The 18637-nt window shown below is 42.0% G+C and overlaps 1 protein-coding gene across 1 annotated transcript in view; it reads right to left on the reverse strand.

Annotated features, from left to right (window-relative positions):
• Positions 1–2423: 2423 nt before the first annotated feature.
• Positions 2424–18637, reverse strand: part of LOC120036131 (sialic acid-binding Ig-like lectin 6) — a 29723-nt gene continuing 13509 nt past the window's right edge. Inside the window, exons 6-8 of the mRNA XM_038982604.1 lie at positions 17478–17543; positions 17156–17290; positions 2424–2543 (exon numbers count right to left, since the gene is read on the reverse strand). Of these exons, the coding sequence (XP_038838532.1) occupies positions 2424–2543; positions 17156–17290; positions 17478–17543 (321 nt within the window). The remainder of the gene's footprint in view (positions 2544–17155; positions 17291–17477; positions 17544–18637) is intronic.

Below are 18637 nucleotides of genomic sequence, written 5' to 3' on the forward strand. Positions count from 1 at the left end.
GTGTCTGTAAAATGTGTATAAGATGTATAAATTGAAGGTAAAAACAGAAATGTTTATCAGTTTACTCCAATTGGGGGATCGGTGGTAGGGTTTGCAGGGAATAATAATAAAGGTATACTCTTTAAAAAAAGTATGTATGTCTATGTAGGTATGTGTATGTATATATGTGTATATGTATGCATACGTGAATGGATATATATATTTACCCAAAAAAATATGGGGGATTGGAAATGATGCAGACAATTACATTGGAAGCAACATTCTTTCCGCAATATTAAGCTGATCCACCCCCCCAATAAAAAAAAAAAAAAAAAAAAAAAAAAAGAAAGGCACCTGTTGGTAGATGGGTAAAACTAATTATAATCTGACAATGAATTTCCCTTTGAGCATGGTGAAGTTATTAATTACACTGTGGATTGTTTGTCAATTCACCCATTCACTACAGAACCGCTCAGGGATTTCACCTACAGGAGGTTAGTGGCACCTTAATTGGGGAGAACGTACTCGAGGTAATGGCTGGAGCAGAACAGAATACAGAATAGGTGGAATGGTACCAAATACATCCAACACGTTTTCCATGTGTTTGATTCCATTCCATTTTCTCCGTTCCAGACATTATTATGAGTTGTCTTCCTCTCAGCAGCCTCCACTGATTTCACCATAAGGCCAGTGGTGACATTAAAACAGTTACAGAGTTTAACGGCTTTGATTGGAGAAAACTGAGGATCTATCAACAACAGTGTAGTTACTCCACAACACAAACCTAAATGACAAAGTGAGAAGAAGGAAACATGTACAGAATAAACATATTCCAAAACATGCATTCTCTTTGCAATAAGGCACTAAAGTAATAGTGCTAAAAAATGAGCAAAGAAATTAACTTTATGTCCTGAATACAAAGTGTTATGTTTGGAGCAAATCCAACACATCACATTACTGAGTACCACTCTTCATATTTTCAAGCATGGTGATGGCTGCACCGTGTTATGGGCATGCTATTTAATCCATTTTTAATTCAAGCTGTAAGACAACAGAATGTGGAATAAGTAAAGGGGTACTTTCTGAAGACACTGAGTATACCAAACATTAGGAACAACTTCCTAATTTTGAGTTTGAAACCCCTTTTGTCTTCAGAACATCCTCAGTTCATTGGGGCATGGACTCTACAAGGTGTCTAAAGAGTTCCACAGGGATGTTGGCCCATGTTGACTCCAATGCTTCCTACAGTTGTGTCAAGTTGGCTGGAAGGTTTTTGGGTGGTGTTCCATTCTTGATACACACCGGAAACTGTTTAGAGTGAAAAAACCCTGCAGTATTGCTGTTCTTGAAACCAGTGTGCCTGGCACCTACTACCACACCTCGTTCAAAGGCTAATTTTTTGTTTTGCGCAAACACCCTATAAATGGCACACATACACAATACACTTCTCAATTGTCTCAAGGATTAAAAATCCTTCTTTAACCTGTCTCCTCCCCTTCCTCTACTGTCATGAGAATTATGTTCTCAATGTTCATAAACCCAAATCAATTAACTACTCAGCCTGAAACGCAGAATTTGTAGGAAACTGGTTGAAATGAATCAGACGGAGGCCCAGCTACGATAGTCAGAACATGTATTTACGAGAGCGCTCCTGTGCATATACAATGATGTTCCCTTTATAACATTCTCTTAACATATGCACATACATACACACTAACATTAGGAGAGCTTTCTTGGTATCTACAATTCTCACCACAGTTGATCACCACCCAGCTGACAGTTCCAGTCCCCCCCAGATACGGGAAACTTGGAGGGGCTCTCCCTGTCCTATCTTATCTCCCCAGAGTTATAGCCGGGTCGGTTCAAACATAGGTTAATGATCCACTTTGTTTTCTTTTGGCACACACATACATTCCTCTCTTCCCAGGTCCAACCTAGTTGGACTTATGTTTATCAGCTTTAATTACTCCTTGTCTATGCTACATAACCTCTAATCCCTAATGGTTAAGTTTCCGGGTAGAATTATTTAATCATTTATCTTAAACCTTGATAAAATCTTTTAACATCTACGCTGATTGAAGTGGATTTAACAAGTGACAGCAATAAGGGATCATAGCATTAACCTGGATTCACCTGGTCAGTCTATGTCATGGAAAGCTCAGTAAGATTGGTTCTGTTTTATCACCTAATACCTACTCATATATCCATTGATAGTGAGTGGTAGCCTAATATGCATGTAGACAAAATCGTTGCATTGTATTTTCAGAAGATTTCCCCACATATAGGCAAAGCAGTTTCCACAAAAACTGAAATGAGCTTGTTCCTCCCATTTTTGTCAGTCCCACCATATCCCCATCCCCACCATATTGCAGCATCAGTGTAGTGTAGTGTCCAATAGTCAATACTTTCTCTCTTCTCTCTGAATCATCTGGTCCTTCTGCTTCTCAATCACTGATCCTGTCCTCCAGAGCCTTCAGCTCTCCCTCCACCTGATGGGGAAGGTCGGCTCCCACCTGCTGGGTAAAGTACACCCTCAGTTCCTGGGTCTCCTTCTCCCAGAAGACCTTGGGCAGGTCGAAAAGTGTTTTTTGTCTAGAAGTGATACGGCTTTTGTCCAAATTGAGTTTTCTCGCAAGTTTAGGAGAATTTAGGCAGCAAGTTAGGAGAATTAACGTAGAAGGTTATGATAATTAGATCAAGGAACGGAAAAGTGCTAAGATTAGCTCAAATGCTAAAGAATTTGACGTCAATTTGACAAAAGCTTTATCCCATCTAGACTTAACCGTCGTAGAGGGAGCCCATGTCCTCCTTGCTGCCCAGGACCTGCAGGTCACTGGCTCCCTCCTGTGACACCCGGTACACTCTTTTCACATCACTTCAATAAGAAGTGATTTTGGTAGCAGGTTAGGAGCAGGGCTGGACTACAGAACGGCCCCAGATAGCATATGATAGCAAAAGATGTTGAATAGTAGGAAATTAGCTCTAAAACACAACATTTTCTGTCAGCTTCATGACAACATGTCGAATAGCATTATAAAACTGTAAATATGTATCTCTGCACCATGACAAAATGGGTTGAAATGCTCTCTGCACCATGGCAAAATGGGTTGAAATGCTCTCCACTCCATGGCAAAATGGGTTGAAATGCTCTCCACACCATGGCAAAATGGGTTGAAATCTCTCTGCCCCATGGCAAAATGGGTTGAAATGCTCTCCACTCCATGACAAAATGGGTTGAAATGCTCTCTGCCCCATGGCAAAATGGGTTGAAATGCTCTCTGCACCATGGTGGCAAAATGGGTTGAAATGCAGTAAGTAAGAAGGGGGTGTGGGGTCGTCAGACTCTGGTTAGGAGAGCATTTTCACTAACCGTAACCCATAGCCGTAATTCTCCTAACCTGCTGCATAAATTCTTCTAGCCTGATACGAAAAAGTCCATTCTGTATAGAAGTGGTGTGAAAATGTGTCATCCAGCCCACCAGGGTCTTCTTGGCAAATAGACTTTAAAGAGGAAATGAAGGCTGTTGTTGTCTGTTCACACTGCTATGCTTTATCTTGGCCAGGTCGCAGTTGTAAATGAGAACTTGTTCTCAACTAGCCTACCTGGTTAAATAAAGGTGAAATACAAAAAAAAATGTTTTTAAAAAGGCAAGAAAAAGAGGAAGTTGGTGTAGGAGAAGTTGAGTGGTGTGTGAGAATCAGTCTGTCAAAGTTGATGTTTCTCCTTGTTCGGGTGGTGTTCGGCGGTCGACGTCACCGGACTTCTAGCCATCGCCAAATCCATTTGTCATTTTCCATTTGTTTTGTCTCGTTTTCCCACACACCTGGTTTTCATTTCCCAATTACTGGTCATGTATTTAACCTCTGTTTCCCCCATGTCTTTGTGTGTGATTGTTATTTTGTTCAGGTGGATATGTTCTGGCTGGTTTGTACCGGGTGCTTTTTATCACCCATGCTTTGTGGCAACCGTTCTTTTTGCACTTTGTAAATTGTTTACTTTGTGCTGTCGAGTAAAGTGCGTTGTTTCACTCATCTCTGCTCTCCTACGCCTGACTTTATACACCAGCTACACCAACCTGACACAGTCAGATACAATTACAGTTACTCTGTTTGATATCAAGTCTGTTTTTCATGTTGAAACATAATGTGACAACCATATGTTTTGTATCGATCTCAAATGTAACTTTTCCTTTTTTGTCTTCACTAAATTAATAGTGGATTTTGGTTCATGATTTAACTATATGTTTAAATCAAATCAAGTTTCAAATCAAATCAAGTTTATTTTATATAGCCCTTCGTACATCAGCTAATATCTCGAAGTGCTGTACAGAAACCCAGCCTAAAACCCCAAACAGCAAGCAATGGAGGTGTAGAAGCACGGCGGCTAGGAAAAACTCCCTAGAAAGGCCAAAACCTAGGAAGAAACCTAGAGAGGAACCAGGCTATGAGGGGTGGCCAGTCCTCTTCTGGCTGTACTGGGTGGAGATTATAACAGAACATGGCCAAGATGTTCAAATGTTCATAAATGACCAGCATGGTCAAATAATAATCAGGAGTAAATGTCAGTTGGCTTTTCATAGCCGATCATTAAGAGTATCTCTACCGCTCCTGCGGTCTCTAGAGAGTTGAAAACAGCAGGTCTGGGACAGGTAGCACGTCCGGTGGACAGGTCAGGGTTCCATAGCCGCAGGCAGAACAGTTGAAACTGGAACAGCAGCAAGGCCAGGTGGACTGGGGACAGCAAGGAGTCATCATGCCCGGTAGTCCTGACGCATGGTCCTAGGGCTCAGGTCCTCCGAGAGAGAGAAAGAAAGAGAGAAGGAGAGAATTAGAGAGAGCATACTTAAATTCACACAGGACACCGGATAAGACAGGAGAAGTACTCCAGATATAACCAACTGACCCTAGCCCCCCGACAAATAAACTACTGCAGCATAAATACTGGAGGCTGAGACAGGAGGGGTCAGGAGACACTGTGGCCCCATCCGATGATACCCCCGGACAGGGCCAAACAGGAAGGATATAACCCCACCCACTTTGCCAAAGCACAGCCCCCACACCACTAGAGGGATATCTTCAACCACCAACTTACCATCCTGAGACAAGGCCGAGTATAGCCCACAAAGATCTCCACCACAGCACAAACCAAGGAGAGGCGCCAACCCAGACAGGAAGATCACGTCAGTAACTCAACCCACTCAAGTGACGCACCCCTCCTAGGGACGGCATGAAAGAGCACCAGTAAGCCAGTGACTCAGCCCCTGTAATAGGGTTAGAGGCAGAGAATCCCAGTGGAGAGAGGGGAACCGGCCAGGCAGAGACAGCAAGGGCGGTTCGTTGCTCCAGAGCCTTTCCGTTCACCTTCACACTCCTGGGCCAGACTACACTCAATCATATGACCTACTGAAGAGATAAGTCTTCAGTAAAGACTTAAAGGTTGAGACAGAGTCTGCGTCTCTCACATGGGTAGGCAGACTATTCCATAAAAATGGAGATCTATAGGAGAAAGCCCTGCCTCCAGCTGTTTGCTTAGAAATTCTAGGAACAATTAGGAGGCCTGCGTCTTGTGACCGTAGCGTACGTGTAGGTATGTACGGCAGGACCAACTCGGAAAGATAGGTAGGAGCAAGCCCATGTAACGCTTTATAGGTTAACAGTAAAACTTTGAAATCAGCCCTTGCCTTAACAGGAAGCCAGTGTAGGGAAGCTAGCACTGGAGTAATATGATCAAATGTCTTGGTTCTAGTCAGGATTCTAGCAGCCGTATTTAGCACTAACTGAAGATTATTTAGTGCTTTATCCGGGTAGCCGGAAAGTAGAGCATTGCAGTAGTCTAACCTAGAAGTAACAAAAGCATGGATTAATTTTTCTGCATCATTTTTGGACAGAGAATTTCTGATTTTTGCAATGTTACGTAGATGGAAAAAAGCTAAATCACACACAAGTTCCCATTCAGGCCTGGGAGATAGAGGAGAGTTTCCTTTGTTGTATTTAACAATGTATCAGGGGTGGACTTAGTGATTTGGGGGCCAGTTTCAGAATGAGGTTGACTTGTCCTTCCCAGTCCAACCTATTTTGTATAACTGTTTCATTTCTGGCAGTAATGAAATGTATAGAACATTTAAAGCTGTTTAATCAGTGGCTAACCCACACAATGTGTTAAGAATCAGTCAGTGGGCAGCTGGGCTCCATTTCATTTGAAACTGGTGAAACATGACTAAGGCCACCTCTGCAATGTTTCAAGTGACTGAAACTAATTGTTCTGGAGTAGAAGGTTCATTAGAAAATGACAATGTTCTAAACACTTAAATTAGCATACCATGTTTTCACAACTGATGTTGACACCCAGCACATAGACTATTCAACATCCTGTTAAATAAATACTGTAGTATTCTTTAAAAATCTTTTCTCATACACTTATTAGGAAGTACGTCACTGATGAGATGTGAGATATGCCACATGAATTTCAGCACTTTAGTTTGTCAAACCACACTATTTGTGTGACAGTCTCTGCTATAGACAGTTTACGTTACCGTCTAAGGCAAGTATCGACTTCTTCAATATATTTTCTGTTCATTTGAATGTTCAAAATACATGAAAGGAAATGAATTCTGAGTAATTGTAACGGCTGTCGAAGTCGTTCTCCTCCTCAGACGAGGAGGAGCATGGATCGGACCAACACGCAGAGTGGAAAGTGGTCATTATTTAATGAACGTAAAACAGAACACTTACAAAAACAACAAACGTGACAAAACCGAAAACAGTCCCGTGTGGTACGAACACTGACACGAGAACAAACACCCACAAAACACACGTGAATCCCAGGCTGCCTAAGTATGATTCTCAATCAGGGACAACGATTGACAGCTGTCTCTGATTGAGAATCATACCCGGCCGAACACAAACATCCCAACATAGAAAATAACACATCGACAACCCACCCCAACTCACGCCCTGACCAACTAAATAAATACAAGAAAAAGGAAAAACAGGTCAGGAACGTGACATAACCCCCCCCTTAAGTTGCGAACTCCGGGCGCACCAGCATAAAGTCTAGGGGAGGGTCTGGGTGGGCGTCTGTCCACGGTGGCGGCTCTGGCGCTGGTCGTGGTCCCCACCCCACCATAGTCAAACCCCGCTTCCTTGGCCTCCTCCCAATGGCCACCCTCCAAATTAACCCCGCTGGATTAAGGGGCAGCACCGGACTGAGGGGCAACACCGGAATGAGGGGCAACACCGGAATGAGGGGCGGATCCTGGCTGGCTGGCGGATCCTGGCTGGCGGATCCTGGCTGGCTGGCGGATCCTGGCTGGACGGCTCTGGCGGATCCTGTCTGGACGGCTCTGGCGGATCCTGGCTGGACGGCTCTGGCTGGTCCTGGCTGGACGGCTCTGGCTGGTCCTGGCTGGACGGCTCTGGCTGGTCCTGGCTGGATGGCTCTGGCTGGTCCTGGCTGGCGGAAGGCTCCGGCTGATCCTGTCTGGCGGACGGCTCTAGCGGCTCCTGTCTGGCAGGCAGCTCAGACAGCACTGGGCAGGCAGACAGCTCAGACAGCGCTGGGCAGGCAGACAGTTCAGACACTGGCTGCGCTGGAGAGGAGGAAGGCTCTGACAGCGCTGGACCGGTGGGAGCAGCTGGAGAGAGAACCCGGAGAGACAGCCTGGTGCGGGGGGCTGCCACCGGTGGACTGGTACGTGGAGGTGGCACCGGGTATACCGGACCGTGAGGGAGGACACGCGCTCTTGAGCACCGAGCCTCCCCAACCCTACCAGGTTGAATGGTCCCCGTAGCCCTGCCAGTGCGGCGAGGTGGAATAGCCCGCACTGGGCTATGCTGGCGAACCGGGGACACCATCTGTAAGGCTGGTGCCATGTACGCCGGCCCGAGGAGACGTACTGGAGGCCAGATATGTTGGGCCGGCTTCATGGCACCCGGCTCGATGCCCAACCTAGCCCTACCAGTGCGGCGAGGTGGAATAGCCCGCACTGGGCTAAGCACGCGTACTGGGGACACCGTGCGCTTTACCGCATAACACGGTGTCTGACCAGTACGACGCCCTCTCACTCCACGGTAAGCACGGGGAGTTGGCTCAGGTATCCTACCCGGCTTTGCCACACTCCTCGTGTGCCCCCCCCAAGAAATTTTTGGGTCTGACTCTCGGGCTCCCAACCGCGTCGCCGCGCTGCCTCCTCATACCAGCGCCTCTCTGCCTTCGCTGCTCCAGCTCCGCCTTGGGACGGCGATATTCCCCTGGCTGAGCCCAGGGTCCTTTGCCGTCCAGGATCACCTCCCAAGTCTACGAGTCCTGTGTCCTCGGTCTCTGCTGCTGTCTGTTCCCACTCTGCTTGATCCTGAATTTGGTGGGTGTTTCTGTAACGGCTGTCGAAGTCGTTCTCCTCCTCAGACGAGGAGGAGCATGGATCGGACCAACACGCAGAGTGGAAAGTGGTCATTATTTAATGAACGTAAAACAGAACACTTACAAAAACAACAAACGTGACAAAACCGAAAACAGTCCCGTGTGGTACGAACACTGACACGAGAACAAACACCCACAAAACACACGTGAATCCCAGGCTGCCTAAGTATGATTCTCAATCAGGGACAACGATTGACAGCTGTCTCTGATTGAGAATCATACCCGGCCGAACACAAACATCCCAACATAGAAAATAACACATCGACAACCCACCCCAACTCACGCCCTGACCAACTAAATAAATACAAGAAAAAGGAAAAACAGGTCAGGAACGTGACAGTAATGAGATTCAATATGTTCTAAAGTACTGCTGTTTGTTCATGTATTATCTTCACAACTGAAGGACATAGTGTATTTGATATGGAGATGGTTCAATGCAATGTGTTGTGTGAGTTAAGCTACTCTACCAGTAAGTGTATGTTTGTACTGTTTCAGGTGATCAGTAGTGTGTGAGTTCTCACATGGCTTGTCCTGAGAACATGTTTTTTCTCATTGGTCTCTTTACGTCAGGTGAGTCTTCCACACAACAACAACTAGTTATTAATCAGACATAAAGGAATAACCACAAGTCATTATATATTATGGGATGTGCTATATAACTGTGTTGAAAAGTGTACAGTTAATTCCTGATTAGTGTATTTTAATAGTCTGGATTTAAACTCTGCTGTGAAAAACTATTTTGCATATTTTTGATACTGAATGTTATCAGATATTCAATCAAAAGCTGATATTAGATCAATGGAACCTGAGTGAAAAAAAAGAAGACAATGATGTACTTATTTTATTTATTTCATAAACAAAGTTATGCAACACCCAATGCCCCTGTGTGAAAAAGTAATTGCCCCCTTACACTCAATAACTGGTTGTGCCTCCTTCAGCTGAAATGACTCCAACCAAACACTTCCTGTAGTTGTTGATCAGTCTCTCATGTTGCTGTGGAGGAATTTTGGCCCACTCTCCCATGCAGAAATGCTTTAACTCAGCGACATTTGTGGGTTTTCAATCATGAACTGCACATTTCAAGTCCTGCCACAATATCTCAATTGGGATTAGGTCTGGACTTTTAGTAGAACATTCCAAAACTTTAAATTTGTTGCCTTTTATCAATTTTCATGTAGTCTTGATTGTGTGTTTTGGAATGGTGGCACAGCCAGTTATTTAGAGTAAGGGGTCAATTCCTTTTTCACACAGGGGAATCGGATGTTGCATAACTATGTTAATGAAATAAATTAAATAACTGTGACTATTTTTTTTAAATATTTGTAATCTCAAGTTCCCTTTATCTAATAGTAGGTTTTGGTTGAACATCTGGTAACATTCAGTTAAAAAAAGAAGCAAAAATAGAGAACCAGAAAGGGGGAAATACTGTTTCATGTCACTGTACAGTATGTGAACCCGACGTCAGTGTGCGGTTAACAGTATAGCTTCCACCACTGTCCCTGTCACCATACCGGGCTCAAACTAGTGGTCCTCTGCTCACAAACACACATGACATCACTCCTTGACAACATACCGACCAATTGAAAAATCACCTGTACATAGAAATAAGTTAATATTATTATTATTGGGAGAGACTGTACCAATGATGTGTATAAACCCTGGACCGCTGATGCTATGTAACGGCCAATGAGCGACTTTAAATCCACCAGTCTCTATATATGGTACTCCCCAGAAGAAGTAGTCCTCCATAAGAATTATGTGAATTCTACAGTATTTCAATCAAATGTTTCAAGGACAAAATTACATGTATTTAAGTATTTTGTTGTAGATGGGAACAGTAAAGTCAGTACTCTATAAAGAAAATACTTTAATATCTTTACATATTTTTTATTTCATTTGTTATGTTCAGGTCATATAAAAAGCATGAGCTGGAGCACACCCAGAGAAAATGACTTACTGTAGAGGTGCTGACTAACAGTGAATACACTGTAAGCTATAAAAACAAAGAGAGTTGCACACTCTATATATATAAACTCCCAGTCATTTATTGGGTAAAACACCAACGTTTCGGCATCCCTGTGCCATCTTCAGGGTAAAGTCATGAATGCTTGAACCAGGTTATGCAGACAAACAGTGCAATTAGTGCAACCAATGACAATAGTGAGGGGTGTGTCATAATTATGAGGTTAATTTGAATGAATTGAGTGAAACTGTTAAAAGACAATAGTTTACATCAAATTGAATACATTAGGCTATTGTTATCATTAATATTAGCATAAGATTAGCATCAACATACATTATTGTTTAATTTAATTTCACATATATTTAATTTTTTCCAATATCATTAAATGTTGTTAAAATGTTATATTTTGGTTAATCCATAATGCATAATAAGCATCATCAACAGGGGGAACATATTGGTTGTACGATGATAAGCTGTAGAAAGAATATATTCATTTATAGGAATTCTTTATAAAAAATAATTGTTCATTAGAAGGGACTGAGACCAAATTCAATTTTAAGACACTAGGGGTGAATGTTTTTAAATACCTCCTCTCCTTGGTAGACCAACATGCTCAATACCTGTGTATTTGAGGGAGGAGATGGGATCAACCTGTGTTGCTTCAACAAAGTGAGCTGCTATTGGATAGTCAGTGTTCTTATACCTGATTGAGCTGCGGTGTTCAGCTCTGCATTGTTTTAATTGTCTTTTCGTTTGTCCTACGTTGGCTTTCCCACATGAACATGTGATGAGATAGATTACTCCCTTTATCTTGCAAGAGATGATACCCCTAACAGGGATTTTTCAACCTGTATGTGGGTGTCTGTAGAAGGATGTTTTCGTAGTGCTATTGCACTGTGAGCATGAGCCACATTTGTAATTCCCATTTGGAATGGGTGTCAAGAGTGTCTTGATCTCATTAAGCTGTCCTCAATATTGCGACCATGCTTATAGACCACCAGTGGGGGGTCCTTGAAGAGGTGTGCAATTGTTGTGTCTGATTGCAGAATATGCCAGTGCTTCTTCAGGATTACTTTTATATTCTCTGAAGACTTGGTGTACTTAGTGCAAAAGACTTGTTTTTCTTCTTTGGTTTAGTTTTTAGCAAATCCTCTCTTGGTTTTTGAGATATTTTCATCATTGCAGCATCAAGACTTTTTTCCTTGTAGCCTCTGATTTTAAATGTATTTTTCATTTTCTAAGCATTGCTGTCTAAGTCTGACTGTTGGCCACAGATTCGTTTAATCCTTTATAACTGGCTATATGGTAGACCATTCCTGAGGGGAAGGGCATGAATACTATCCCCACCTAGCAGGGTATTGAGGTCTGTTGGCTGTGTGTAATGCATCATTCTCTTTGATGATCCATCAGTCCAGGTAGTTTATTTTTATCTCATCAGTCTGCATGGTGAATTTGAGATATTCAGAGCTCTTGTTTAGCAGAGTTTGGAATTAATTTAGTTCCTGCTGACTACCTTCCCAGAGCACAAAGACATCATCTATGTATCTCTTCCATGAGAGGATTTTAGAGAGAAGGGGGTGTGGTTCCTCAAATTGTTCCACATACAGGTTCACATAGTTGGGGTCAAAGGGGGAGCCCATGGCTACACCCCGAATTTGAAGGAAAAACTCTGACTCAAAGATGAAGTAGTTATTGGATGATACCAGTTCAGTGAGACGCAAGATGCAATCATTGGCTGGAGCAAGGGCAGGGTCTCTCTGTTGAAGGAAGTGTTGCAGTTTCACAAAATATAATTTAAAAGTTAGAATTAAGGTGTCTGTAATAGAATATATTTGTCAAAAACGAATGTAAACATTAATAAATGCATTTTTCATAGCTTCCAAAAACTTTTTTTACAATGCAGGAGTAACAAGATTGCCGTGCAGTTGCCTCCAAACAGCATCCCCTGTCAGTCATCTAGGGTTAATACATATCATTGGACTGATCTGAAAATATATCAGAACCTCCCTGATGTTGTCTTTTATGTTGCAGGTGTTCTGGCCTGCTTTGGTCAACGAGATTTGATCGCCACAATGCCAGATAAACTGGATGTACTGACTGGCTCCTGTGTGCAAATCCCATGTTCATTTGATATTCCTGACCAAAATAGGTATACATTTAACAGCGCAATACTAACCTCTGGAGTGTGGATTAAAGAAAGCCCATACCTTGGTGGGCATCCGGACAATGTGATATTTAACAGTAGTGAGAAAGACAACAGATATCAAGGGAAGATAACTGGAAAGATGTCCCAGAAGAACTGCACCACAGTCTTCTTCAATGTAACCACCAGTTACACTAATAAATACTTCTTCAGGATTGAGAGTCAACCATTCCGTGGAACAGATCCTGATAAGTCTGTTGATATAGTTGTCAGGGGTAAGAGACTATTTATCTTTTAACCAACTATTTTTCCAGTTTAGATTCCTTTCATCAAAGATAAGAGTAAAACAAGTGGACAGTTTAACTATTAGTGTAAAATATATTTATCTACAATGTATTACAGATTTGCCTTCCAGTCCCATCATTACTGTCTCAGGTGAGGTGAAGGAAGGGACCCCTGTCAGCTTGAACTGCTCTGCTGTCGCTCCCTGTCCTGAACACCCCCCTGAACTGACATGGACTCTCCCAACACAGTTCACAACTGAGAACCAACTGCAGGAGAATCCAGACCAAACCAAATCAGTTCTCTCCACGGTGACCTTCACTCCGTCATACCTTCATCATGAGCAGAACATCACTTGTACTGCAGTCTACCCAGTAGGGGCAAGCAACAAGAGAGCAGAACATAACATGATGCTTAATGTTTCATGTAAGATTTAGTCACCGGTTCCTGAAGAATAGATCATTCTATCATGTTTTCACTGATGATTGTAATAGAGTGGTTTTGATGAGACTATTCAATATACCATATCCAGTTACATTGTAAATGAACCCCTCTCCCTCAGTCTCTCCTAAGGACACCTCGGCCTCCATCAGTCCAGCTGATCCAGTATCAGTGGGCAGCTGTGTTAATCTGACCTGCAGCAGTACAGCCAACCCTCCTGTGACAACCTTCACCTGGTTCCAGATCAGTGGGGGTAAACCAACACAGGTAGCATCTGGACAGAGGTACTCCCTCAATGTGACTGTTGGTGATGGAGGACTGTACTACTGTGAAGCAAGAAATAGTCACGGCAGTGGGAAGTCAAAGGAAGTGCAGCTGGCTATTAAAGGTAGAAGCATTGGCACATTAATACGACACAACATTTAAGAATATTATAGATATAGATAGATGTAGAAGAGATATACTTCTACATGCCTGCTATATGTATCTAACTATGATACGGTTTTAGGATCTTAATTTGATCACTATTTTGTTGCTGAGAAGTTTCTTGCGCTGAGTGAAATACAGATAAGCTTTGTGATTTACATAAATTCACCAAAAATATGCGCTAAAACGTGGTTATATTAATATTGTTGCAATTTTCATGTAGCCTTATTTTGTCCAGCTAATAGCCTCACCTCCAATGGAACAACATTACGGAGGAAACGTTCAAATCCTTTTGCTGCAGGATTATTTTGCTGCAACAATACTGGCTAAATTAAGACCTTACATCTGTCCATCTACAGTATATGTGTAAATTGTAATGTTAGACAATGTGCAAAATGTTTCCTCTTTTAGGAACAGAGGACCATAATATGTGCTTTATTTACAGGACAAGAAGAGCCTGTTAACCCAAAGGTTTTTGAGATTGTAGGAAAAACCTTGGGGTTGCTTTTCCTTTTCAGCCTGGTCGTATTCTTTGCATGGTAAAAATGTATTCCCATCCTCAATGCAAACATATTTATCATGCTGATTGTGCTTTTGTATATGAACACCTAAATGATGTCAAAAGACCTTTATTCTTGTCTTCCAGGAGGAGGAGAACATCTAGACTCCCCAGTGGGTTTGACATGACAGACCGTTCACAGGGACAGGTGGGAATGTTAGAATAAACTTTTAAAACCCATCTAGAATGTGAACTTAAGGAAGAATTGAATGAATACTGTGTTGTGTAAACAACTGTAACTATGAAGTCATTATTCTTCTGAAGTGTCGGTCCTGACAACTGTTCCTTTCTCTGTGTTCTCTCCACAGAACTCCCTGGCTGGGACAGTGTGCTCTAACCAGGCCACGGTCGGTAGAGGGAACCAGTAAACACCACTTAACAACCTAGATGGGCTTCATGCACAAGTCAATAAAAGAGGTGCATTTTATGTATTTTGCCAATGGGTTTTAAGTCTTTTTATGTACATTCTCGTCATTGTGTATTCATTTTCTATTTATACTTTTCTTACATTTGCAATTGTGTGCTCTTTGAATATCTGTATATTTGTGCAATTTGCTGGGATGAAAAGTGTTTAACTGTTACTATAGTGGTGATACGATGATGTAGGCTACTCTTTATTTTAGACCATTTATTTTGAGTGTTGAGTTCACAGAGCATCTGTTTAATGGGTTCCAGTATAGAGGAACTGCTGAGTTCAACTAGCTTACTGAAGGCAGTTTAAAACCATATAAAGTCAATGATGACTGAGGAGAGAAGACACAGTTAGTTGGAGAGACAGTGGTCTGATACAAGACAGGAAGTTGGTGCAGTAAGTCTACATGATGGCAGAATGGTGTTAACATCTACTAGTCACTGTTTCTCTGCATCTTTTGTGCAGTTACCAGAATAATAATATCATCTATTTTCAGTTTGTATCTATTTCGAAGTTATTGTGTCAGTTTTTATGTTGAGTGTTAAATCAAAGAAACAATTGAGACTGAATATAAGGTTGTTTATTAATTACACTGTAATTAAAACCTTTACATTCAATTTCCATGAAATCTTTTGGTCTTATTGGTCCAACATTTTACATTCCTCATTAAAATTGATTAAATTGAGATGTGTTACTGGCCTACACACAATTCCTCATAATGTGAATTATGTTTTTAGACAAGAACAAGAAGTCTAAAAATCAAGAAGTATTTAACCCCTGTCTTATGGTAAGCCTAAATCATTTCAGGAGTAAAGATTTTCTTAACATGTCACATAAGAAGTTGCATTGACTCACTCTGTGTGCAAATCTAGTGTTTAACATGATTTTTGAATGACTACCTCATCTCTGTTCCCCACACATACAATTATCTGTAAGGTCCCATAGTCAAGTAGCGAATTTCAAACACAGATTAAACCACAAAGACCAGAGAGCTTTTCCAATACCTCTCAAAGAAGGGCACCTGTTGGTAGATGGGTAAAACAAATTATAATCTGACAATGAATTTCCATTTGAGCATTAATTACACTGTGGATTATTTGTCAATTCACCCATTCACTACAGAACCGCTCAGGGATTTCACCTACAGGAGGTTGGTGGCACCTTAATGGGGGAGAAAGGCTCATTGTAATGGCTGGAGCAGAATAGGTGGAATGGTATCAAATACATCCAACACATTTTCCATGTGTTTGATTCCATTCCATTTGCTCCGTTCCAGACATTATTATGAGTTGTCTTCCTCTCAGCAGCCTCCACTGATTTCACCATAACGCCAGTGGTGACTTTAAAACAGTTGCAGTGTTTAACAGCTGTGATTGGAGAAAACTGAGGATCTATCAACAACAGTGTAGTTACTCCACAACACAAACCTAAATGACAAAGTGAGAAGAAGGAAACATGTACAGAATAAACATATTCCAAAACATGCATTCTCTTTGCAATAAGGCACTAAAGTAAAACTGCTTAAAAAATGAGCAAAGAAATTAACTTTATGTCCTGAATACAAAGTGTTATGTTTGGGGCAAATCCAACACAACACATCACTGAGTACCACTCTTCATATTTTCAAGCATGGTGATGGCTGCACCGTGTTATGGGCATGCTATTTAATCCATTTTTAATTCAAGCTGTAAAACAACAGAATGTGGAATAAGTCAAGGGGTACTTTCTGAAGAGACTGAGTATACCAAACATTAGGAACACCTACCTAATTTTGAGTTGAAACCCCTTTTGTCTTCAGAACATCCTCAGTTCATCGAGGCATGGACTCTACAAGGTGTTGAAAGCGTTCCACAGGGATGTTGGTCCATGTTGACTCCAATGCTTCCTACAGTTGTGTCAAGTTGGCTGGATGTCTTTGGGGGTGGACCATTCTTGATACACACCGGAAACTGTTTAGAGTGAAAAAACCCAGCAGTATTGCAGTTCTTGAAACCAGTGCGCCTGGCACCTGCTACCACACCTCGTTCAAAGGCACTTACATTTATTGTCTTGCCCAAACACCCTCTAAATGGCACACATACACAATACACTTCTCAATTGTCTCAAGGCTCAAAAATCCTTCTTTAACCTGTCTCCCGCCTTCATCTACGCTGAAGTGGATTTAACAAGTGACTTCAATAAGGGATCATAGCTTTAACCTGGATTCACCTGGTCAGTCTATGTCAAGGAAAGAACAGTCAGATTGGTTCTGTTTTATCACCTACTACCTACTCATATATCTATTGACAGTGAGTGGTAGCCTGATCTGCATGCAGACACAACGTTTCATTGTATTTTCATACATTTTATCCACATATAGGCAAAGTAGTTTCCACAAAACTGAAATGAGCTTGTTCGTCCTTTTTTTGTCAGTCCCACCATATCCCCATCCCCACCATATTGCAGCATCAGTGTAGTGTAGTGTCCAATAGTCAATGCTTTCTCTCTTCTCTCTCTGAATCATCTGGTCCCTCAGCCTCTCAATTCCTGACCCTGTCCTCCAGAGCCTTCAGCTTTCCTTCCACCTGTTGGGGGAGGTCGGCTCCCATCTGCTGGGTAAAGTACACCCTCAGCTCCTGGGTCTCCTTCTCCCAGAAGACCTTGGGCAGGTCGAAGAGTGTTTTTGTCTAGAAGGGATACAGCTTTTGTCAAAATTGAGTTTTCTCGCAAGTTTGGTAGAATTTAGGCAGAAGGTTAGAAGAATTAACGTGGCAGGTTATGATAATTAGATCAAGGAACGGAAAAGAGTTAGGATTAGCTCAAATGCTAAAAGAATTTGATGTAAATTTGACAAAAGCTTTATCCCATCTAGACTTGACCTTCGTAGAGGGAGCCCATGTCCTCCTTGCTGCCCAGGACCTGCAGGTCACTGGCTCCCTCCTGTGACACCCGGTACACTCTTTTCACATCACTTCAATAAGAAGTGATTTTGGTAGCAGGTTAGGAGCAGGGCCGGATTACCGAACGGCCCCAGATAGCATATGATAGAAAAATATGTTGAATAGTAGGAAATTAGCTCGAAAACAACAACATTTTCTGTCAGCTTCATGAAAATGTTTAGAATAGCATTATAAATCTGTAAATATGTATCTCTGCACCATGGCAAAATGGGTTGAAATGCTCTCCACACCATGGCAAAATGGGTTGAAATGCAGTAAGTAGGAGGGGGGGTGAGGGGTTGTCCGACCCTGGTTAGGAGAGCATTTTCACTAACCGTAACCCATAGCCGTAATTCTCCTAACCTGCTGCATATATTCTTCTCGCCTGATATGAAAAAAATCAGTTCTATATAGAAGTGGTGTGAAAATGTGTCATCCAGCCCACCAGGGTCTTCTTGGCAAATAGAATAGAATAAAATTAGCTTTAAAACTGCAACCTTTTATATCAGCCTCATGGCAAAATGTGAACACAAGCATGAGGTGCCATAAAACACCAAAAATATAAAAAATAATTATCTCTGCACCAATGCAGAACGTTTTGAAATCCAGGAAAGTAAACTCAGGGTCCCAAATGCGGTCATCCAACCCTGGTTAGGAGAGCATTTTCCCTAAACCTAACTATTTTACCTGACCTTAACCTCACGCTCTTAACATGCTATGATAATTCTCCTAACATGCTACATAAATTCTCATAAACTGCTACGAAAAAGTCAACTCCGTATCAAAGTGGAGTGAAAAGAGTGTCTCTGTGGCTTCCAGCCCACCAGGCTCTTCTTGGCAAATAGACTTGAAAGAGGAAGTTGGTGTAGGAGAAGTTGAGTGGTGTGTGAGAATCAGTCAGATACAATTACAGTTACTCTGTTTCATACCAAGTCTGTTTTTCTGTTGAAACATAATGTGACAACCATATGTTTTGTATCAAACTCGAATTTAACCAATTTAACTCTTGAATAAATGAATAGTGGATTTTGGTTCATGATTTAACTATATGTTTAAATCTCACACACAATCCCATTCAGGCTGGGAGATAGAGGA

Source organism: Salvelinus namaycush, unplaced genomic scaffold (assembly GCF_016432855.1).
Source record: "Salvelinus namaycush isolate Seneca unplaced genomic scaffold, SaNama_1.0 Scaffold1215, whole genome shotgun sequence".
NCBI classification, from domain to species: domain Eukaryota; kingdom Metazoa; phylum Chordata; class Actinopteri; order Salmoniformes; family Salmonidae; genus Salvelinus; species Salvelinus namaycush.